We start from the raw sequence: 24206 nt of genomic DNA, 5'->3' as shown, positions 1-24206 counted from the left end.
GGAGTCTCAGCCGTATGGATTGCATTCCCTGTGCTAACGGATGAAGGGAATGTTCTCTGCACCTGGTGTACGGTGGTAGGGCTGACAGGACACCAAGCCTGGAGTGCGGAAGGCACGCAAGGGGGAACGACTTCCCAGAAGATGTCAGCGTGAGCCACAGAACACCTGCGTGAGCTTGTCGTTGTGCTGGCAAGAAAGGCAATCCGGGTCAGCAGTTGCCCACCAAGCTCCACCACAACCAAGGAATCCTGAACTGGTAAGCCTGGGGCTTGTTTAAGCAGGTCAGTCGTGCCTGGGGGAGCTCTGTCCTTTTGTCCTGATAAGCCCCGCCCATTGGTTGGTGCCCTGGGTGGAGGCAGTCTCCACGGGCCCTGCCCCCTCGTGTCTCCCTCTTGGCCTCTGAGTTAGCCTTTGGATGCCTCGGAGCATCACAATGAAAGGAAGGATAAAGTGAAAACAACCAGCAGTTTAATTGTTGGATCTGACCCTTTTGCACCAGATGGATCGGATAGAACCATGAATTTGCTACCTATGCCTGGTCGTTCAGTGATTAAGTCACACGAGGTAAACCTGTGAGTCAGGTGTATTCATTTAAATCTGTACCAAAAAGGCTTCAATGCTTCTCTAGATCGTACCCACTGATAAAAATCCAGACTTTTCTAGATTAGTGCAGCAAGAAAACAAGATGTTCTGCAGGACGCAAAGTGCATTTGTTTTCTATGCTGTGGCTTAAAACAGCACACATTGGTCTCACAATTTTCATGGTTCAAGAGCCTGGCACAGCTTTGCTGGACCCTCTGCTCAGGGGCTCACAAAGCTATGTTCCAGGTGTTGGCCAGGCTGCACTCTCACCTGGAGTCTCAACCAGGGCAGAATCTGCCTCCAGGCTGATTCAGGTTGCTTAAGAATTTAGTTCCTTGTGGCCCTATGTTTGAAGACCCAGCCTTTTTTTTTCTTCTTCTATTTTAAAGATTTATCGATTCATTTGAAAGGCAGAGTTGGGAGGGGGGCAGAAGCAGGGAGAGCAAGATCTTCCATCCACTGGTTCATTCCCCAAGTGGCCCCAATGGCTGGAGCTGGGCCAGGCTGAAGCCAGGAGCCAGGAGCTTCATCCATAAAACCCTACAGATTGCCTGCAGCTCCTGCAAGGCCGCCCATAGTTCTGGGCCATGTTCACTCCCTTGACACTGTTGCCTACGTCTTCGAGTTAACAGAGTCTCTTCCTTCAGTCTACTAACATGAAATGTTACCTAGCATTACAGAATCACAGGACCTCTGTCCATCATCCTTGTCTTAGTCTGCTGGTTGGAAGCAAATCACAGGTCCCACTTGCACTCCTGGGGAGAGAGTTGCACAAAGACACGAGCACCTGGAGGTGGGAAATAAATCATTAGGGATGTGCTTTGGGCAATCACATAAGCACCCATCTGTTACACGGGAAAAGAGCAAGAGAATCAGAGATGACAGACAGTCAACCCAAGTAGATGACATAAAACTGGAAAAATTCCCCAACAGAGGCACAAACTGTAATTTCTAGTCTTGGCTGTTATTAACTATATTACATAAACAGCAAGTTCTTCAGATCTCAATTTCCTTAGTTTACCAGTAAAATGAGATGGGGTGAGAATTTTGGATTCCAATAATAGAAATGCATATTAAAATACCAGGGAAGCACTATGTAGGACCCCAAAAGCGGTGTCCTCTTGTGACGACCCCAGAAACACAGACTCCGGACCAGACGATGCAATAGAACAGGAGGTAATTTTTATTTCATTTGTGCAAATGGGCCCCCTACTGTTGCAAACAGCAAGCAAGTGAGAGGAGCCCCGAGCAGCTATCGCACACAGCTTTTAAAGGGCAAAACCACAAAATTAACATATTATAGGCTGGTGTAAGTTCATTGGATAATTTTCAGTAGCGGGCCTTGTATGGCAGTCTAAAGTGGTAATGTCGGTGGAAAAGTACTAGGTCAAAGGGATACATTAGGGGAGGGGGTCTCTAGGAGAGAGGAATAGGTTGCTACGTGCCTTGCAGCTTTTTTTTTTTTTTTTTTTTTTTTTTTGTTAACCTTGAGTAAGCGTAGGGAAGGGGCTTATCTACAAGGCAGGTGTTCTGTGTATCTCTGGTTAGTAGCTGACTGCTTTCTCTGTGAACCGGTTTACTCCCCATTTCCCAAGGCCGTCTCTGGAACGGTTTGTCTCAGGAGCCCCATTTTTTTTATGGTGGCTCTTGGCTCCTTTCACACTATTATTCACCTTTAGAAAAAATTATAAGTGACCCCACTTGAAAGTCTGGGTGTTTATGAACACGTTCATGGTGTAACTGGTTTATTCAGTCTTAAAAACCAACATAGCAACATGCATCAGGTCAGAAAATGTGCACACTTGTGATGGGTGATTTCCTGTGTCCACTGGACCAGGCCAGGGGGTGCCCAGATATTTGGTTACGTGTCATTTCCGCGGTGTCTCTGAGAGTGTTCTTGAGTGAGATTAACATTTGGTCCAGTAGACTAAGTAAAGCAGATTGCCCTCCCCTCGTTGAGTGGATCTCAACCAATCTGTTAAGTCCTGAACACAATGAAGGACTGAATAAGAAAGAACTCTCCCTCTGCCTGTCTTTGAGCTGGGACATTGGTCTGCCCTTGCCTACCCAGACAGAACCTTACACGGTTGTTCTCCTGGGCTTCCAGTTTGCCAGCTACACATCTTAGGACATCCTGACTTTCATAATCACGTGAACTGACTCCTGTGTGTGTGTGTGTGTGTGTGCGCGTGCGCACGCGTGTCTTCTATTGCTTCTATTTCTCTGGAGAACCCAAACTAATACAACACCCTTAGAGTAATTCCACTTCCGGGCTTTTATCCTAAGAAAACGTGTAAACATGTTTTTGTAAAACCAGCCACAGCCCAGAGTTGTTTGCCACAACGTTTTTACAATAAGGAAAAAATGGAAACAACACACATGTATAATAATTGGACAATGGTTGAATAAATTATAGCATACCCAATTGAAAGAAAACTATGTAGCGATTAAGCTAATAATCATGGAGATGATGTAGCAATATGGGAAAGTATAAACAGATGTGAATTTATTGAAAAAACAGAACATGAAATGATACAAATACTATAGTTACAAGAAAGAAAAATAATTTTAAAAAGTCTATGTGTTTGGGTCATGGGATTACACATAATTTTTCATAACTTTACCAATATGACATATTTTAAACAATAAATAAAGGTATAAAATCAAAGCAATGAGGAGGTTGAAGTGGTTTGGAACTGGAGTAGATTTCAAAGTTTAAAAATGCTTTTACCTGGCTTTTGCTTTGTAAAGATTCTGAGATGGGGCTGGGACACCTGTGGAAATAGACACAAGCCCACCACCACCACCCCGTCCGTCTGCACCAGAGATTCCAATGCATACTGGCCAGCAAATTCTCAGCATAAAGTCCCACCAGTCTCTGCGAGAGAGGCAGATAAGCCAGCCAGGAGCTTGGCATTGCCCAGGAGGCACCATGGGCTTCGAGCAGCAGGCTGTTCTCAGGGTGCTCCCGGCCTGCCGGGGCCACTGCCGGCAGCGTCCGTGCCGGGCGAGCCGTCTGAGGCACTGCCCTCGGAGCAGGACCGCTCCACGAGGCGGAAAGCCTCCAGGAACTCGTTGATGTCGATGTGGCCGTCCTTGTTGAAATCGATGCTCCGGGCAAGGTCGCAGATGCAGTCGTCTGTGATGTCAACGTTCATATGAGAGCTGAACAGCTTCCAAGTCTGCCTGAACTCATCCAGCGAGATGAACCCTGGACCGGAGGCAAGCACACTCCCCAGTGAGTCCGTCTAGATTTCAACGTTCAGTTCCTGTGACATCCTTACAAGGTCACCTGCTCTCTTCTGCTAAAAGGAGAAAGACTCCCAAGCCGTGGTGTCTAGTTAAAGGGGGATCACATGAAGCTGCTACGTCACCAGTGGTTCTCAACTGGGAGCAATTTTGTTCTCTTCCCTTCAGGGGATATTGAACAATGTCTGGACTCACAGGTGTTTTTTTTTTTTTTTTAAAGGTATATCCATTTATTTGAAAGAGTGACAGAGAGGGAGAGACAGAGAAACTCTCCATCTGCTAGTTCACTCCCCCAATGGCCTCAACAGCCAGGGTTGGGCCAGGCTGAAGGCAGGAGCCAGGAACTCCATCCTCATCGCCCACATGGTGGTAGGGGCCCTAGCACCCAAGCCATCCTCTGCTGCCCTCCCTAGCACACCAGCAGGGAGCTGGACTGGAAGCAGAGCAGCCGGGACTTAAACTAGCACTCCAACACCAGATGCCAGAGTTGCAAGTGGCTGTGCCATGACCCCAGCACCAGAGTCTGGAGACATTCCTGATGATGACAATTGAGGTGAAGATGGGATGCCACTGCCATCTCGTAGATGGAGGTCAGGGATGCTGCTGATTACCCTGCAGTACTCAACACAGAGCCCAAGACCAAGAACTACCCCTCTCCAATTTCCAATAGCATCGCTGCTGAGAAATACTGCATTAAATCATCCCAAACACATTCGCATTTACTCTCCTAATGAAAAGCCTTTGGGCCATATATCCATAGCCAATGGATTTTTTTAACCAGAGTTCCAAAATTATTTGATGGGAACAGTTTTTTCAACAATGATGGGGACAACCAGATACCTGCACACAAAAGAATGATGTCAGATCCCTACCTCCTACTGTATACAACAATAACTCAATATGGATAAAAAGCCCAAATGTAAGAGCTAAAGCCTTAGAACTCTTAGAAGAAAACATAGCTACAAATCTGTCACCATAGGTTATGCAACAGTTTCTTAGATATGACACACAAAAGCACAAACAATAAAAGAAAATACAGACAAATGGAACTTTTGCAAAGTTAAAAACTTTAGTGCATCAAAGGACACTACCTAGCTGGCACTGAGGCTCAATAGGCTAATCCTCTGCCTGCGGCGCCAGCACCCTGGGTTCTAGTCCCATTCAGGGCGCCGAATTCTGTCCCAGTTGCTCCTCTTCCAGGCCAGCTCTCTGCTGTGGCCCGGGAGTGCAGTGGAGGATGGCCCAAGTCCTTGGGCTCTGCACCCACATGGGAGACCAGGAGAAGCACTTGGCTCCTGGCTTCAGATCAGCACGGTGCGCCAGCCGCAGCGCACCAGCTGCAGCAGCCGTGGGGGGGTGAACCAACGGCAAAAGGAAGACCTTTCTCTCTGTCTCTCTTTCTCACTGTCCACTCTGCCTGTCAAAAAAAAAAAAAAAAAAAAAAAAAAAAGAGAGAGAGAGAGAAGGGAGGAAGAAAATATTTTATACATATACATATATATGTACTTTTAAAAAAATGTATAGAGCTGGTGCTGTGGCATAGTGGGTTAAGTCTCTGCCTGCAGTGCTGGCATCCCATATAGGTGCCAGTTCATGTCCCAGCTGCTACACTTCTGATCCAGCTCCCTGTTAATGCGCCTGAGAAAAGCAGAGGAGGATGGCCCAGGCGCTTGTGCCCCTGCATCCGAATGGGAGACTGGAAGAAGCTCCTGGCTTCTTGCTTCAACCTGGCCCAGCCCTGGCTGTTGCAGTCATCTGGGGAGTGAACCAATGGATAGAAGATATTCTCTCTTTCTCTCTCCTTTCCTCCCCACCTCCCTCCCTCTGTCTCTGTAACTCTGAGTTCCAAATAAAATAAATAAATATATATATTTTTAAAAAATGTTGGGCCTTCTTTTGCTGCTTTTCAGCTGAGACAAGAAACGGTGCCCATATGGGATACCCATGTTGCAGACAACAGCTTTACCCGCTATGCCACGACACCAGCCCCAACAGTCGTAGAATTGTATCTATATGGGCTGGGGCTGTGGCATAGTTGTAAAGTTGCCATCTGCATCGCCGCATTCCACCTGGGTGTTGGCTCAAGCCCCCGCTGCTCCACTTCCGATCCAGCTCTCTGCTATGGCCTGGGGAAGCAGTAGAAGATGGCCCAAGTCCTTGGGCCCCTGCACCCGTGTAGGAGACCTGGAGGAGGCTCCTGGCTCCTGGCTTCTGATCAGTGCAGCTCTGGCTGTTGCAGCCATCTGGGGAGTGAACCAGTGGATGGAAGACCTCTTTCTCTCTCTCTCTCTCTCTCTCTCTCTCTCTCTCTCTCTGCCTCTATGTAACTCTGCCTTTCAAATAAATAGTAAATCTTTAAAAAAAAGAATTGCATCTAAAAACTATATTGCATCTGGTAAAAACTAACTAAAAATGTTTTTAAACTGAATTCTAAAAAAAGGAGTTAAAGGTTTTTAACACATTTCTCCAAAGAAGACAGACAAATGGCCACTAAACCCACGTAAAAGTGCGCACCACTATCAGTCACTGAGGAAATGAAACTAAACCATCATGTGAAGTCAGAACCAAGAGGGCGGCTGAGTAAGAGGCTCCAAGGACACCTCCCCACAGACACACACGCAAGTTCAAGTTACCTTCACAAGAGCTGTGGAAGCCAAGCGAGAGACCACGGCACCTGATGTTGTTATAAGAACAGTCACAGCAAACAGAGCGTGGAGAGAGTTGTCCATGTCACCCCTCCCCCAGCTCCAGGGCGTATGGAGTGGTGACACTTGTAGGGAACCTGTGACTGTCAGAGCCAGCTGTGACAGCCTGTGGCCAGTGTTGGATGGCCAAGGTGCTGTCCGTACCACGCTCCATGAACTTTGGGCAGACAGCAAGGGGCCACAGGGCTACGTTTTTGGGACTCAGAGCTGGGCTCGTAAAACCCAGCACTGGCCAGATCCTAATGGTTTCCATCCCCAGGCAAGTGCCCGGGGACAGTCTCTGGACTTGCCCCGGACTCAGGCAGAGACCTGCACCCTGCTGAGACAGATTTGTTTTGTTGTGTGGCAGCACCTGCCCCGTGCAGCCTGGTGTGCAGCCCCAGTGCTGCCTGGTGACCCTGAGACCCACGTGTGACCTAGGGCCTGCCTGAGTAACTAAGGGGCTGTCTCCATCACCGTACCTACAACCTTGGGCAGCAAGGAAGCAGAGCAGCACAGGACTCTTGGGACTCAGTGCCAGGCTGGCGAACCCCATCACGGAGCAGAACCTAAGGGTGCCTGTTCCCTGGTCTGTGCCTGCAGACAGAGCCTTGGTTCCTGCTTCAGTGCCCAGCGGAGCTCTGAGCTCCCAGCTGAACAGCCTTATACCCAGCCAACATCACCACTGGCTGATGGGTGCAGCACTGGGCAGTGAGCCCACCCCAGCTGCACACAAATCATAGCAGGGGAGCCTTGGTCCCACCACCCCAGGCTGCACTGGTCCTGCTGGGCTGAGGGCCCCAGATGTGTGTGGCTTTTGTAGACACAGGACAAGTCTGAGCCTAACACAGGGACAGACAACCCCTTTTGAGCCACTTCCCCTGTTCATACTGAACACTTCAACTGAAGATCATAGGACTGAACCAGTAAAAACATCAACAGCAGACCCAGGGCAAACTGCGACCAACGCTGCCATCTAGTGTTGAAATAGCAGAAGTATCCATAGGCTCAGAGAACATAGACGGAGCACTTAGAATTTCTCCACCAGACACAAAGGAAGCTGGATTGCTGGCAGTCATCCTTCCACGCACAGACAATGTCGCACACCAACAAGCATCAGGAACTTCCATGGCCTCACCCAAAGAGCGGACTAAGTGCCAGAAGCCAACCCACCCAGGAAGTGAAATTTCCAAATGTTCAGATGAAGATTTCAAAATAGCTGCGTTATGGAAACGCAGCCAAATCCAAGAGAACACAGAGAAATGACTCAGTATTCAAGCAGAGAGATCTGACAGAGGTAGAATTAATTAAACAAAAGCAAGCCGGAATCCTTCAACTGAAAAGTACACCAAGTGAAGTTACAAGTGCAACAGGAGGCATCAACAGCAGAATAGGTCAAACAGAAGAATTGGTGAACTCAGAGACAGGCTCCACAGTCGGAGGAGAAAAAAAAGAAAAAAAGAATCAGGAGGAATGGAAAAAGCTTATGGGAAATACGGGGTGCATGGAAAGAACAAACATTTGAGTTACTGGGGTTCAAGGACTTGAGAATGCCAAAGGCGTAGAAAGTATATTCAAAGGGATAATGGCAGAAAACTTCGCACACTTGAAAAATATTCAACTATCCAGGAAGGTCAAATGTCACCAGTTAAGATCAGTGCAACCAGGTCTACCCCAAGACAGTCAAGCTTTGCAAGGTTAAAGATAGAAGATTCTCAAAGCTGCAAGAGGAAAGAAGCAAGTGGGGCCGGCGCTGTGGCATAGTGGGTAAAGCTGCTGCCTGCGGTGCCGGCATCCCATATGGGCTCCACTTCCTATCCATCTTTCTGCTGTGGCCTGGGAAAGCAGTAGAAGATGGCCCAAGTCCTTGGGCCCCTGCACCCGCGTGAGAGACCCAGAAGAAGCTCCAGGCTCTCGGCTTCAGATTGGCCCAGCTCCAGCCATTGCAGCCATTTGGGGAGTGAACCAACAGAAGGAAGATCTTTCTGTGTTTCCCTCTCTTTCTGTAACTCTACCTCTCAACTAATAAATAAATCTTTTTTTAAAAAAAGTCAAATGTAACATCAAAAATTCAAAATATGGTAGGAATGCAGCACAGATGTAGAGCTCTTGATTAGGATGTCTTCTCTCTTTGTTTTTTTGCTTGTCTCTTTCCCCATCTTTATAGCCAACATTACATTGTTATCATTTCAAGATAGCTTGTTGTAACCAAAAGATTTTTATAAGTCTAGTGGTAACCACATAGAAAGAACCTAAAAAAGACTTACAAAAATAAGCATGGAATCCAAGTATATCATTAGAGAAAATCACTAATCTACAAATGAAGATTATAAGAGATGGAGAAATAAAGGAACTATAATAAAAATATAAAACAAATACCTAAATGGGAGTAGTAAGACCTTACCCATCACTAATTACCTTAAATGTCAATGGAATGGGGTGGTGTGGTATAGGAGGCTAACTGCTGCCTGCAATGCCAGCACCCACATGGGCTCCGGTTGGAGTCCCAGCTGCTCTACTCTGGTCTAGCTCCCAAGCTGCAGAAGATGGCCCAAGTCCTTGGGCCCTGCCACTCACATGGGAGACCTGGAAGAAGCTTCTGGCTCCTGACTTTGGCCTGGCCTCCCTGGCCACTGCAGCCATTTGGAGATGAACCCACAGATGGAAGATCTCTCTCTTTCTCTCTCTCTCTCTCTCTCTCTCTCTGCCTCCCCTCTCTATCTGAAATTCTGACTTTCAAATAAATAAGTAAATCTTTAAAAATAAAAAGCAGCAGCGGCTCTCATCAGCTTGCCTTCCTTCATCTCCGCCCTGGCCCTCCCATGGGGGCTGCAAGGTCGGCTCAAGTACTTTTCTCCTGTCTGCCACCTGTAAGCACTGCCACTACTTACTTGCCTCCAAGAACGCGTGCGTGGAGACGAATCAGGACCCGGAGGGAGACTAAAGGGTGGAGGGTGAGGCAGCCGCTGTGTGTCAGAAGCGACAGAACACCAAGTGCCTTTACCTGAACGGTCGCTGTCTATGATCCTAAAAATGGTCTCCAGGTTGGATCGGTTTCGGTAGAGCGTTTCCAGCAAACTGGACTGTATGTTCTGCAAGAAAATATTCATTTTTCCTGTTTCTTATTAACTCTTACCTTGGGTAATTAACACACAGTCAACCCCGACAGTCACACACGCTCTGAAAGAAAACCCATAGATGTACAACCATCTCTCCCCTCTCCTCCCTCTTCAGGCTAACAAGGTCTCTAGTGGTCTGAGAAGCAGCAGGCTAAGGACGAAAATGCTCTAAAACCTACTAAAGTGACCACGGCACACATCTGAAATCAGGGCAGCTTTCTAACTCTAGGGCCTCTGTGTACATGGATTCAACCAACCCAGGCATCTTCGGGGAAAAAGGATCGTGCTGGGACTATGTACAGGCATTTTCTCTTGCCATTGTTCCAGAAACAATCCGGTAGAGTAACTTTGTATTTATATTATAGTAGGTATTCTAAGTCATCTTGAGATGCCTTGAAGGATATGTGTAGCTATATACAAACTACTACACTTCTCCATGGAAGGGATTTGAGCCCAGAGTTTTGGGGTCCATGGGGAGTGGGGTGTCTCACAGAGGGATGACCGGATACAGAAGACCTTCAAACTGCTTTTGTTAAGTATCAGCTGAAGGTCGCTCATCCATGACCTATTCCGTGAGTACTGATTGAATAAACGCTTTAAGCAGGGGAGGCACCATGGTGTCAACAAAACAAAACGGGCCTTCAACTCAGAGAGACCTGAGTTCGAGTCAGAACTCGGGAGTCCTGGAACGCCACGCGCAGGTACGTAACCTCTGTGGGCAGCTTCCTCCTCGGGGGGATAGTGGGATAAGGTCTCTCTCTCGGGTGTTTTGAGGACTCATTGAGGCACCATGCAGAAGTCATATCACACAGAGTCTGACACAGGGCGACTCAGCCAAGGGCTGTCCCCGCCGCGAATGCACATTACCTCGCGGCTCAGCTGTTCCTTAGCCAGGTTGTCCAGCCAGGACTTGTACTCCAGCGCGTTTCCCACGGCGCTGCTCACCAGCTGTGGCCTCAGCATCCGCCACGGCAGCCCCAGGCGCAGCACGGACTCCAGCGCCGCGGCCCAGTCCCCCAGGCTGATGAGACCTGCAGCGGAGAGCTGGCGTCACCCGGGAGCCTCGGGTCGTGCCCAGTGCTGTGTGCACTGCCCCCTTTCTCCTTCCTATTGGCGGGAATAAAAACACTACATCTGCTGGTCGTAGCAGAGCGGGTTGCAAGCTCGGCTTGCCAGATGAGACACGGGCTGTCCCGTAAAAGCTGAGTTTCCACCTGACTGCGAAGCGTAAGTGTGGCAAAAACTGCACAAAAGGTATGGTATCCGTCTGTCTGTAATTCATTCTTCATAAGGCTTCCCCAAGTTTTATTTACTAAGGTCGCCGACACTGCTCGAAGCCACACAAGAGTCTTGCAAATAATATCAGAAAACATTACATGTATACAGCACTAGTTGTTGGGAAATATCAAACCTCTGAGATCTCTTAGAATACACAGTTAGCAGAGACTCTTGGGAGGCTACAATATGTGTGTAGGAAAAGATACTGCTATGAATTTAGAAATGTTATTGTTGGGGCCGGTGCTGTGGCGCAGTAGGTTAATCTTACACCTGCAGTGCCGGTATCCCAGATGGGCTCCAGTTCTAGTCCTGGCTGCTCCTCTTCTGATCCAGCTCTCTGCTATGACCTGGGAAAGCAGTGGAAGATGGCCCAAGTCCTTGGGCCCCTGCACCTGTGTGGGAGACCCGGAGAAAGCTCCTGGCTCCTGGCTTTGGATAGGCCCAGCTCCAGCTGGTGCTGTCATTTGGGGAGTGAACCAGCAGATGGAAGACCTTTCTCTCTCTCTCCCTCTCACTGTCTGTAACTCTACCTCTCAAATAAATAAATAAAATCTTAAAAAAAAGAAAGAAATTTCACTGCTATTTTAAAGGGATAATCTGAATTTTAAATGTCGTCCTTATCTGTTTATTTTATTTATTCAAAATACAGAGAGACAGTGGGAGAGAGAGCAGTGGGAGGGAGAGATTTCCTATCTTCTCATTCACACCCCAAATGCCCACAGTGCCCTAGGTGGGGTCAGGTTAAAACCAGGGGCTGGAGACTCAACAATGCCGCTCTCCACGTGGGTGGCAGGGACCCAACCTCTCGAGTCACTGCTGCTGCCTACCAGGGTGTGCGCTAGCAGGAAGCTGGAACAGGCAGGGGAGCTGGGACTTCAACCCAGGCACTCTGATAGGCGGACACAAGGGTCCCAGGTAGCATTTTGACCACTGTGCTACCACTCCTCTTTTCTAAAAATAGGGCTGTACTTAATCACTCCCATCAGACATTGCATTGAGTTGAGCAAAGGTATCATTTTCCCGTGGATAATCAACATGTAACAAACACATGACAACACGAAGGCAAGTCACTGGTCTTGCGTTCTCCTTACACACACATTCTCCTTATCATTCTTCCTTTGACTTTATTTCTTTTTACCTCCTCCATCTATATGTGGCCAAAATTCATATGCTGTTAAAAGCTTAACATTTTTTTAAATTTAGAAAAAATAAATGGGACATTAAGTTGAGTAACACGGAGGAAACAGGGGTAAGTGTTTGGCCTGGAGGGTAAAACTCCAGTTGGGACACCCCATCCCACATTCGAGTGTTTGGGCTCAATGTCCAGTTCTGGCTCCTGATTCCAGCTTGCTGCTAATGCAGGCTCTGGGAGGCAGTGGTGCGGCTCAGGTGGCTGAACGCCTGCCACCCATGTGGGAGACCTGGATTGAGTTTGTGGTGGCTTTAGCACTTCTGACCATTGCCGGTATTAGGAGTCTGAACCAGTGAACGGGAGAGTTCTACCTCTGCCTCTCTAAAGAATGAATGATTTGTTTTAATGGATGAAGTAATCTAGGTGACTTTTGGTCATTCATTTATGCAACAAAAATGTGCTTGCAAACCACGTGAGACAGAAATCCTCTGACTAGTGCCCTCCCCCTATGAATTTCTATTTGGTGAGTCTTACCAGTCTTCTCTGTATCACGTTTCTTAAATTCACTCAGAAGATCTGAGGAGTGAGCAAATAACTTCTCCCGCAGAGCTTTCAAAGCCGACTGCTCCACTCTGCTGATCCTGGACAGGACGTGAAAAGCAGCATTTTGAAGTTAGGATAGAAGAAACCGTCATGGGTTTTAAATGCATTTCTCCTCTCTCTTTACCATCTCAGCCTCCCCAGAGCTCATGTTCTGTGGGAAGAGCTGCAGCTCTGTTCTCCCTGCTGCACCGTCTTCTCCCTATTGGCACGAAGAGGCCCCGTTCAGGGGATATTTCTGTTCTTCCTGGTATAGGATGGTGGTTCGAGCACTTCTGGAGAAAGAACCTTTGTGGGAAGAATCTACTAGTTCTACGCCTCAGTTTCTTCATCTGTGAAACAGGGACAAAAATGGTGCCTCCCCAACAGGAGTATTATGAAGACTAAATGAGCAAGTTCAAGTGCAGCCCTTGGACCAAAGCCTGGCACACAGAAAGCACTCAACAAATGGCATGTGCTACCTTAATTGTTATGCTGACCTTGAACTTTATCCTGATGTTAAACTGAAGGCAAGCTTTGTAAATAACAAAATAACACACACAGTTATCTCATCCGTACTGGAATGAGAAATTCTGGGAGCAGCCCTTGGCCCAAAGCAGGCAGCCCAATAATCGATAGCTGGATGAACAAGAATATAGACAGAGATAAGAGGTAAATATACTTTACCCGAAGAACCAGCCATTTTATAAATAATAACCAGATAACCAACATTTTCAAGTGATAAAAGTTTTCTTTTAAGAAAACTTTTAATCATTTTGATAAAAATCTTTATTGAATTTTAAGATAGTTAAGGTATCTAACAGTCTTTAACTCCCCAGGCTCTTTTTTTTTTTTTTTTTTTTTTTTAAGTGAACCACCTAAAACTTATCCCAAGTCCCATAAGTATGTGCACATACGTGCTTTTTCTGGAGAGAGTTTACGGTTTTATCAGAGGGTGAAAGAACTACAGATGTTCAGAAGCTTAAGAGCCAGCAGGTGCTAGTTAGGCGAAGCATCTGGACGGTTTCCTGGTAAGCGGTGGTCACTGGCAGCTCGGCCCCGTCCTCCAGAGCTGTCCTGACTGACGAGCCCTTCTGTCCCTATGAAGCACGCAGCAAACGCAGAGCTGCACACGATTACTCCAGCAATCCCCAAACACCCACTGAGGCAGTCGCAACCACGATGCCCACCACAGACACAGATCTGTAATTAGCTAACAAGGGGCGGGGCCAGGAACGCAGCTGGCTGTGCTGTGACTGTGGGAAGTGCATTCCAAATAAAGCAAATGGATCCTGAAGGAAAGCGCCTCTGGAAAAGCACATGACCTTGAGTTCGTGGACCAGAAACACTGGCTGTGGCTGCTCAGAGACTTTGCCACATATTTCCAGTGGGCTCCAGATGGTTCGAGTCGTTATGTAAGGAACTTCTGTGTAAATCAGGTGCTGCTGTACTTATGAATGTAATCAGTGAATATTTCAAAGAGCTGGGTGATCTTCGGTTAGCTTATTAGAACACACCATGTGTAGGATCCCCTCCAGGGACCCCCACTGTAGAGACAACCCCTAAACCCCACGGATGCGTGGTGTCGCAGGTGCTAGGTCCCGCTCCTGCGGATTCTAAGTTGGCAGAGCTTGGTGAGGCTCCAGGGATTGTCCTGAAGCTCCACAGGTGATTCTGCTGCACGGCAGGGTGACTCACTTGCTGAGGCTGAATTCGTACACGCTACTGCTTTCAGCTTGAAGCTGGTCTGAACGTAGTAACTCAAGCGAGATTTAAATAGTATGCTTTTACAATGCTCACATCAGGTTAATCCTACACATGTGTCCTCCATCACTTGATCTATGCTAACTTTGCCTGTGTTGATTTCTTGGCTGAATAACTGAGAAGCCCGTTCAGCGGCACTAATGCCCCTGCCAGCATCTTTCGTACTCTGAGGCCTCCTCGGTGGGGAGGGAATCACACAGTCATTCACCGTGCAGGCCGTAAAATAAGAATGCCCAGGTCAAGTCTCATATCAGAGCCCACACAGTCACTACCTATCAGCTGTGTGACCACATGCCAGTTGCTTTAGCATTGTTCCTTAGAGATCTCATCTATAAAATTGAAATTAATAATATTTATTGCATAATCCAATGTGAGCCAGTATATTTAAATGTTTATTACACTTGTGCAAAGTTGCCTGCTAATGTGAGAACTCAGAACCTTTTCAACTGACAGCATTCAAGTCATACGACCTGCCTCCTTCCCAGAAGGAAGGGGCCAGTGTTAACAAGTGTGTGGGCTCACTTGGTTAATCCTCCACCTGTGGCGCCGGCATCCCATATGGGCGCTGGGTTCTAGTCCCGGCTGCTCCTCTTCCAGTCCAGCTCTCTGCTATGGCCTGGGATAGCAATAGAAGATGGGCCAAGTGTTTGGGCCCCTGCGCCTGCGTGAGAGACCCGGAAGAAGCTCCTGGCTTCGGATCGGCACAGCACCAGCCATGGCGGCCATTTGGGGAGTGAACCAACGGAAGGAAGACCTTTCTCTCTGTCTCTCTCTCTCTCTGTCTATAATTCTATCTGTCAAATTAAAAAAAAAAAAAAAAAGTGTGTGCTAAAGTCCCTCTGCCAAATTCCCAGCAAGTGACAGAAGCTTTGGCTGTGACTCATCAAGGTAACATAAACATTTTAAAGACAAAACAGAAGAGTAACCCTAGAAAGATGCAACAGCCCAGTATACAGGCTTCATCCAAGATGCACCCATTCAGAATCATTTCTGCAGGAAACAAACTTGGAGCTCTCATTCATGATGGGAATAGAATAGAAATTCCAGAAATCATTCTACATATCTACAACCAACTTATATTTGACAAAGGAGCTAAAATCAATTCCTGGATCAAGGACAGTCTCTTCAAAAAACAATGCTGGGAAAACTGGATCCATGTATACAGAAGTAGGAAACAAGACCCTACCACTCAAAATGGACCAAAAACTAAATCTATGACTTGATACCATTAAATTACCAGAGGACATTGGGGAAAGTGCAAGACATTGACTTAGAAAAAGACTTCTTGGAAAAGACCCCAGAAGCATAGACAATCAAAGCCAAAATTGACAATTGGGAATGCATCAAGCTAAGAAGCTTTTGTACTGCAAAAGAACACTGCAAAGCAAACAGGCAACAGACAGAATGGGAGGAAATATTTGCAAACTATGAAACTGATAAAGGATTAACATCCAGAATCTACAAAGAGCTCAAGAAACTCAACAACAACAAAACAAACAATCCAGTTAAGAAATGGGAACAGGACTTGAACAGGTATTTTTCAAAAGAGGAAATTCAAAGGGTCAACAGACAAAAGAAAATATGCTCAGGATGCTGGCCATCAGGGAAATGTAAATCAAAACCACAATGAGGTTTTATCTCACCTGTGAGAATGGCTCTCATACAGAAACCAAAAAATAACAAATGCTGGCAAGGATCTGGGGGGAAGGTCCCTTAATCCATTGTTGGTGGGAATGTAAACTGGTAAAGCCACTATGGTAGACAGTATGGAGATACCTCAGAAATCTGAACTTAGACCTACCATATAACAGCCATCCCACTCCCAGGAATTTACTCAAGAGAAATGAAATCCGCATATGAAAGAGTTGTCTGTACCCCCATGTTTATTGCAGCTCAATGCACAATAGCTAAGATAAGGAATCAACCCAGATGTCCATCAACTGATGACTGGATAAAGAAATTATGGTGTATACATATACTACATGAAATACTACTCATCAGTAAAAAAATAAAATAAAATAAAATGAAATCCTGTCGCAACAAAATGGATGCAACTGGAAACCATTATATTTAGTGAAATAAGCCAGACCCAAAAAGACAAATACCATATGTTTTCCCAATGTGTGGTAACTAATGAGAGTACCCAAAAAGGTAATGTGCAGGAGTGAAATTGTCTCAATTGTTGAAGAACAGTGTTTTTTTTTTTTTTTCCTTCATACTATTTGTTGAACTCCTTACTTAATGTAGCATTAATCTTATGAGTATTGAGTAAACTGAAAATAGATCTTTGTAAAATTAAGAGTGGGAATGTGAGAGGGAGGAGAAAGAAGGGTGAGAGTGTGGGTGGGAGAGAGAGCAGGGTAGAAGTATCACCATGTTCCTGAGTCTGTATATATGAAATACTTGAAATTTGTATACATTAAAATCTTTTTTAAAAGAAAAGTCTTGCCTTTGCCTCATGGTTAGCATGTGGGTTGCCTTGTTAGCTTGGTACTGCACGATATGTGGGGTCAGGGCTGGCCCCAGTTTGACGTAGGCCCCTCTGTTGCTGCCGACTTCATAGTAGTTGGAGGCAGAAAAGATGGTTAACACCTGCAGCAGAACAGAAGCGAGACAGCACTCACACTCCTAGAAGAGCCCTCAGCATCAATCCCACACAGCCCACCAGCTGCTGCTCCTCCTGCACTCATCTCTGGATCTTCTCTCTCTCTCTTTATATTCAAGGTCAGGAATTTACATTTTTAAAAGATTAATTATTTTCATTTATTTATTTGAAGGGCAGAAAGACAGAGACAGATAGAGATCTTCAATCCACTGGTTTACTCCCCAAATGCCTGCCTCAGCTGCACGTGAGCCAGGCCAAAGCCAGGGGCACAGAACTGTTTGTGTCTCCCACCTGGGTGCAGGGAAGGGACCCAAGTACTTGAGGCCTCTTAGCCACTGTACCAATCCACTGCACCTGCCAGGGTGCACATTAACAGGAAGCGGGATTGGAAGCAGAGCTGGAAACAAGACCCCAGTACCCTGCTAAGGGATGCAAGTGCCCTAAGCGGCCTCTTACCCACTGTACCAAATGCCAATGTGTTGTCTCTCTTTTTTTTTTTTTGACTCATCAACGTCATTAGGCAGGAATTGTGATTCAAGTTATAAACTTGAACTCTGATATGACATTCTCCACACTTTTATCCCAAGTAAAAATAGTAGGGATCACAGAAAACACCTCTTTTGGTTCAGCTAAGAGGCAAGCTGAATCTGATGAACTTGGATAATCATTGTAAGCAGCAGGTAAGTGAGCTCTTAAAACTAACAGAGTGCCTCAAGATGGAATTTCCTCCTGAGTGTTAGGCCTCCTGAGATGCTCTGTCAAAGTCTCCACTGTCAACACAGCCCGCAGTGCCAGACGCGAAATCTCCCTTCCTGGAGGTTTGCAGTGAATATAGGAAGTGAAAGGTTCTCAGAAGTCTTGTAACATGGAAACTTGTGTAGGCATTTAACCAAACATTTCTTATTTTAGTTGAACTCAACCTTTTTTCCCATGGAAAACTGTTTTCTCCTCTTAATGGCACTAGGTTAAAGCAAACATTGTAGGATTTGGAGATGCCCAAAGAGTCGTCATTTAATGGTATTCCTAAGACAAATGCGCCTGGTCCCTGCCTGGGGAACAGAAATCCGATTACCCTGTGGGTAATCACCCTGTGGGTAATAACTTGTTTGAGACAAATTAGCCCTCTGACTTAAAGAATAGACATATGGCTAGGAAGACACTAGCCTCATATTTCCATCCATAAAATGGGTCCACATCTGCCCCTTATCCTCAGGGTAGTGGTGAGCTGTGACCTCAACCCAATTGTGGGTTTTAAAGAGGTTATAAAACGGAGGCTGAGTTGCAGGCTCTCTCTGCTTTGAGCAAGTGAATCACAAATACAAGCTGGTCTTCTGAACCCAAGTTCAGCTCGTGGAGGCCAGGGACGAGGTCTCTGGAGCACGCTGGCACACGCAGTACTGTGCTGCCGCAGAAGGCGCACCCACCTTGCGGTTGTGGCAGAACTCATAGCCTTCAGGTTTGCACTCGTGTGAGCGGATCAGCAACTGCAGGTTGTATTTCTGAAGCAATGCTTCCGTCACATCAGGCCCGAAGTAACAGCCTCCTCCTCGAACAGTGTTGGCCTTGCAGCCCTCCTGAGCCATGGGGTCGCTCCACAGGATGTCCACGACCTGGCAGCACCGAGAGACAGCGGTGTGTGTCCAGAGCCGCTCCAATCAGAAGCGGAAGACAGCAAGGAAGGAGAGGTTGAAGGTATTAGGCCAGCGCCATGGCTCACTAGGCTAATCCTCCGCCTTGCAGCGCCAGCACACCGGGTTCTAGTCCCGGTCGGGGTACCGGATTCTGTCCCGGTTGCCCCTCTTCCAGGCCAGCTCTCTGCTGTGGCCCGGGAGTGCAGTGGAGGATGACCCAAGTGCTTGGGCCCTGCACCCCATGGGAGACCAGGAGAAGCACCCAGCTCCTGCCATCGGATCAGCGCGGTGCGCCATTGGAGGGTGAACCAACGGCAAAGGAAGACCTTTCTCTCTGTCTCTCTCTCTCACTGTCCACTCTGCCTGCCAAAAAAAAAAAAAAAAAAAAAAAAGAAAAAGAAAAGAAAGTATTTGTGTTAGGTGGATAAATGTCCATGCACCCACTAGTTGATACGCTAATATTCTGGATCCCTGAGATTCCGGAATATTTACTACTCACAAAATGGGGGTGTGTGCATGTTAGCTGACAAGTAGGTACTCACATGAATCCATGTGACAGCCCCATGTGTGAAGCTGATCAATTGTTCTGGCTGAAGCCTGGATCATGGCTGAAGACTGATCACTGGATCAACGAGCCAGCGCCCTGGATGTGGCTCTGGTGCCACTGACGCTGTGCTTATTTTTTTAAATGGCACTTCCCTGTGATTATTTAAAAAGATGTATTTATTTATTTACTTACAAGGCAGAGTGGCAGAGAGAGAGGAGAGACCAAGAGAAAGAGACTGATCTTTCTTCTGCCAGTTCACTTCCTAAATGCCTGCAAAGCCAAGAACCAAAAACTCCGCCCGGATCTCCCACGTGGTGGCAGGAACCCAAGTACTTCAGCCATCATCTGCTCTCTCCCAGGCACATCAGCAGGGAGAAGCCCAGAGTAGCTGGAACTCTAACCAGGCACTTCAGTGTGGGCTGTGGATATCCCAAGTGGCAGCTTAACCTGCTGTGCCGCATGCCCCCCTACAACTGCTTTTATTTCCTAAAGTAATTTAAGACTTTTTTTAAAAAAGATTTATTTGTTGATTTATTTGAAAGGCAAAATTACAGAGAGATCTTTCAACCACTGATTCACTCTCCAAATGGCTGCAATGGCCAAGGCTGGGCCATGCTGAAGCCAGGAGCTAAAAGCTTTAGCTGGGTTCCCCACGTGGGTGGCAGAGGCCCAAACACTTGGATCATCTTCCGCGGCTTTTTGCAGGCACATTAGCAGACAGCTGGATCCGAAGTGGAGCAGCGGGAGCACAGATGCCCATATGGAAGGCTGGCATCACAGGCAGAAGCTTTACCTGCGACACCACAGCACCAACCTCAGTAATTCAAGAATTTTAAAAAGAATTTGTAGAAGGGCTGAGCCATTTTTCCAGCAATTCAGATTCTATCCTATTGTTACTATTCAGGAAAATGCTGTTTACCATTAGATGAATTAACAGTATATTCTAGAGGCTGACATCTAATCATTTTCTAAGTCTACTTTTTAAGGAAAAAACTACAATTGATATACACATATTAGCATACTATTAATTCAGTCATGTTTTTGCTTTACATTTTAAGATTTATTTATTTATTATTTCAAAGGCAGAGTTAGAGAGAGGCAGAGGCAGAGAGAAAGAGAGGTCTCCCATCCACTGGTTCACTCCCCAAATGGCCGTAACGGCCGGAGCTACGTGGACCCGAAGCCAGGAGCCAGGAGCTTCTTCCAGGTCTTCCACACAAGTGCAGGGGTCCAAGCACTTGGGCCATCTTCCACTGCTTTCCCAGGCCAGTAGCAGGAAGCTGGATCAGAAGTGGAGCAGCCGGGACCCAAACCAGTACCCATAACACCAGCATTGCGGGCAGAGGCTTTACCCACCACGCCACAGCGCCAGCTCTTTGAGCCATGTTTAACAAAAGGAGTGACTTGCAGTTAAAATATCGTCTAAGTTGGTGATGAAGACCAGATCAAGAACGCTGGGGGAATATAACCAAAAACTCACCATCTGTGACTCCTCCCCTTTCTTATCACCATCCACACAGCCCAAAGTTCCTGTTACTTTCCGCTCTTAGAATATTCTGAATCTTTCCTCAGTGGGTGAACCATATGACATGGCCATTTTTGCAGGTCAAGTTCACGTGGTTCTGTTAGCACCATGGCACGAGATCACCAGCATCGTCTCACCCCAGACCACCACCAGAGTGTCCCGAGGGCTCGCCCTGCCACTGTGCTACCTTGGCGCTACCAGGCTTGGCCTGCACTGTTACTGTCTCCTCGGTGTCCCTCTCCTTCCCCTTCCATTAGGGCAGGACTGCAGCTGTGTTGGGGTGGCCAAGTGCCAAGCGAAATACCTGCTTCCTGGGTCTCCCCGATGGTGCAGGGTGGCCGTGACACTGCTACAGGCCTGAAGACGGAGGACAGAACTGCTCACTAGCCCTCCTGACCTAGCTCCAGCAGCATCCTGCTGGCACAAACAGCAGGGACTAGCACCCAACAAACCGCAGCTTACCTTGCTCACCCGCTGCTGCCGACTCATGAGACCAGTATTCTCAGGCATTGCCTATCCTTTATAAAGCATTCAACTACATGAGCTGTTTGGCAAGTGCTATTGTCCTTCTGGGGTTTTCTAAGAAAGAGAGAAAGAAACCCTAAAAAATACCCTAGGGGCAGGCATTTGGCCTAGCAGTGAAGCCTAGAGACAGGGAGAGAGGAAGTAGGAGGCAGGAGGGGGCGGGTGTTGTCCCACAATGGGTTAAGCTGCCACTTAAATGCCAGCATCCCATATTGGAGCACTGGTTCAAGTCCCAGCTACTCCACTTCTGATCCAGCTTCCTACTGATGTGCCTGGGAGGGCAGTGGAGGATGGTCCAAGTATGTGGGTCCCTGCCACCCACTTGTGAGAACTGGATGGAGTTCCAAGCTCCTGGCTTCAGTGTGCACCAGCTCTGGTCACTTGGGGAGAGAACCTGTCGATGGAAGACTATCATCTATTTACATCTATCTACCTTTTTATCTATCTAATTTCTCCATCTCCATCATTCTGCCTTTCAAATAAAAAAAAAAATAAATGTTGAAACCCAAACACTTTGGGGGTGTGGTGCAGCCAGACACCACCTGTGACGCCGGCATCCCATGGGCTATGATTTGCGTACTGGCTGCTCCACTTCTGATCCAGCTCCCTGTTAATGCGCCTGGGAGAGAAGCAAAAGATGGTTCAAGTGCTTGGGCCCCTGAACCTATGTGAGAGACCCAGAAGAAGCTCCTGCTTCCTGGCTTCAGCCTGGCCCAGCTGAAGATCTTCCATCTGGAAGATCTCTCTTTGCCTCTGCCTCTCCCTCTCTGTAACTCTGCCTTTCAAGTAAATAAACAAATCTTGATTAAAAAGCAAAAAAAGGAAACAAACACGCTCTGCCTCACCGACAGCAGCGAGCCTAGGAAGCAGCCGTGGCCACACCCACCTGCTTCCACTCCTCCCGAGTGGCCGCGGGCAGCTCTCCAGCCTCCAGGTCCTTGTACACGGGGGAGAGCGGCTCCTCTGCCTCCCCGACGGCAGGGAAGCCCGCCTGCCGCCAGCAGCGCTCCAGCTCCAGGTCCACGGAGCGCCGCACCTGCCGCGACAGCTCCTGCCGGCCGAGGGGGCTGCTGCAGGGGATGCTGCAGGACCGGCTGGCCTTGGGGGACTTGGGGACCGAGCCCAGGCGGAAGGGGGAAGAGGGCAGAGAGCGGCTCTGGGGGAGGAACCACGGGATGGGTCTCTGCGCGCAGCTCGCCTGGTCGTCTTTTTTCTTCGCCTCCGCCTGCTTCTCACTCTCCTTCCTCGCTGTGTACCTCATGGTGGAGACGATCTAAACGTGTCCAGAAAGAGAGACAGATGGTGACGTGGAACTGCAGGTCCTTTCTGCAGTACCACCTGGGCATCTGGGTCGGCCCTGAACCCTGAGGCCCCCAGGCAGGCACTGGCCTGTGTCCTGCTTGCCTCTGGGAGAAAGCCTCAGTGGTTGGGTGGGGCCGTGACCTTCAATCACAGGCCCCCCTGGGCTCACGTTCCTTTGTGTGAGCTTCATTTTTCTAATAATTCAAATTTGTTGCGACTTCTCCAAAATATTGCTCCATGGCAAACTGGACATGGATGCGACCTGCTCCTTCACCACAGATTGGGAAACCACCGTGGAGGGTCTTTGTTTCTCTCTAGGCGCTTACTCCTTTTTAGACAAGGCTGCCATAGCTGCTCTCTGCAGGGCAAGCCCTTGCCGACTTGCCTGAGGCCTTACAGAGGCTACAACAAAGCAGAGAGGCACGCAGCTGGGGAGCATGGGAAACCTGCCCCAGGCTGTGGGAGAGGCAGCTCTTAGTGGCGTCTGTAAACAGGGGGTGCTGCTCTACAGGTGATCTCTTGCGTTGAAGGAGCCGGCACCTGTCAGCCTGGACCCGATCAGGAAGAGGATTTTATTAAAAAAAAGGAGGGGGGAGTTTGCATTGTGGCATGGCGGGTAAAGCCACCGCCTGCCATGCCGGCATCCTGTATGGGCACCGGTTTGCAACCGCTGCTTCACTTCCAATCCAGCTCTCTGCTATGGCCTGGGACAGCAGTGGAAAATGGCCCAAGTGCTTGGGCCCTTGCACCCGCGTGGGAGATCCGGAAGAAGTTCCTGGCTCCTGGCTTCAGATTGGCCCAGCTCCAGCCGTTGCAGCCATTTGAGGCATGAACCATTTGAGGTTGGAAGACCTCTCTCTCTCTGTCTCTGCCTCTCTGTAATTCTGCCTTTCAAATAAATAAGTCTTAAAAAAAAAAAAAAAAAAGTCCCTCTGTCTGACTGGGAGCCTCAGGGAACGTGGAGGACACAGGCAGGACGCATTCCTGTCACGGGACAGCGGGGTCAGGCCACAGAACAGAGTGTACAAGGACAGAGCAAGCAGGCGGAGGCACCTGAGTGACGCCGAGGGAACCGAGAGAGACGACCTGCCCAAGAACACCAGTACCAAAGGTCTCGTGATAACCGGGGCTCTGCGCAAGCGCTCACTCAAACAACCAGAACTTTCTGCAAACAGATCTGAGGGCTGTGATACAAGAGAGCCACGACTCAGTGTGGACTGGCTTAGGTCAGGAACAAAGGACCCCTGGAGAGGGTTTGCAGACTGCACAGTGTTTGAAGAGGAGTGTTGGGGTCGGATAGGAAAGACCAGAGGTTATTCTGTGACCTTGGACGAGCACGCATCAGCTCCTAGGCAGTCCAGGTCTTGGGCAGAGACAGCGAAAGGCCACAGAATGCGCACTGACCCACAGGCACCTCCTCTCTCCTCAGTACCAGCTCACAGTGAGGGCCAGTCCACGGTCCCACCCCTTTGGGCTCAGGGAATTTTATTTTAAAGACATTATTATCTGCTCCAAGAGGCATTCTTGCTTTGATTCTTTTTATTTTTTTTAAAGACTTATTTATTTATTTGAAAATCAGCACTACAGAGAGAGATCTTCCATTCGCTGGTTCATTCCCCAAATGGCCACATTGGCTAAAGCTGGGCCAATCTGAATCCAGGAGCCAGGAGCTTCTTTTGGGTCT

General features: G+C 48.0%; 1 protein-coding gene across 1 annotated transcript in view; it reads right to left on the bottom strand.

Moving 5' to 3' along the window:
- Positions 1-3093: 3093 nt before the first annotated feature.
- PPEF2 (protein phosphatase with EF-hand domain 2) overlaps positions 3094-24206 on the bottom strand; it is a 38939-nt gene continuing 17826 nt past the window's right edge. Inside the window, exons 11-17 of the mRNA XM_070047998.2 lie at positions 22107-22493; positions 18417-18602; positions 16837-16979; positions 12579-12685; positions 10502-10665; positions 9520-9607; positions 3094-3793 (exon numbers count right to left, since the gene is read on the bottom strand). Coding sequence (XP_069904099.2) covers positions 3540-3793; positions 9520-9607; positions 10502-10665; positions 12579-12685; positions 16837-16979; positions 18417-18602; positions 22107-22493 — 1329 coding nt within the window. The 3' untranslated portion in view covers positions 3094-3539. The remainder of the gene's footprint in view (positions 3794-9519; positions 9608-10501; positions 10666-12578; positions 12686-16836; positions 16980-18416; positions 18603-22106; positions 22494-24206) is intronic.

The sequence above is a fragment of the Oryctolagus cuniculus genome, chromosome 8 (genome assembly GCF_051225735.1).
Source record: "Oryctolagus cuniculus isolate XC-2025 breed Fujian yellow rabbit chromosome 8, ASM5122573v1, whole genome shotgun sequence".
Classification (NCBI taxonomy): domain Eukaryota; kingdom Metazoa; phylum Chordata; class Mammalia; order Lagomorpha; family Leporidae; genus Oryctolagus; species Oryctolagus cuniculus.
This window is presented reverse-complemented; position numbering and strand designations above follow the sequence as displayed.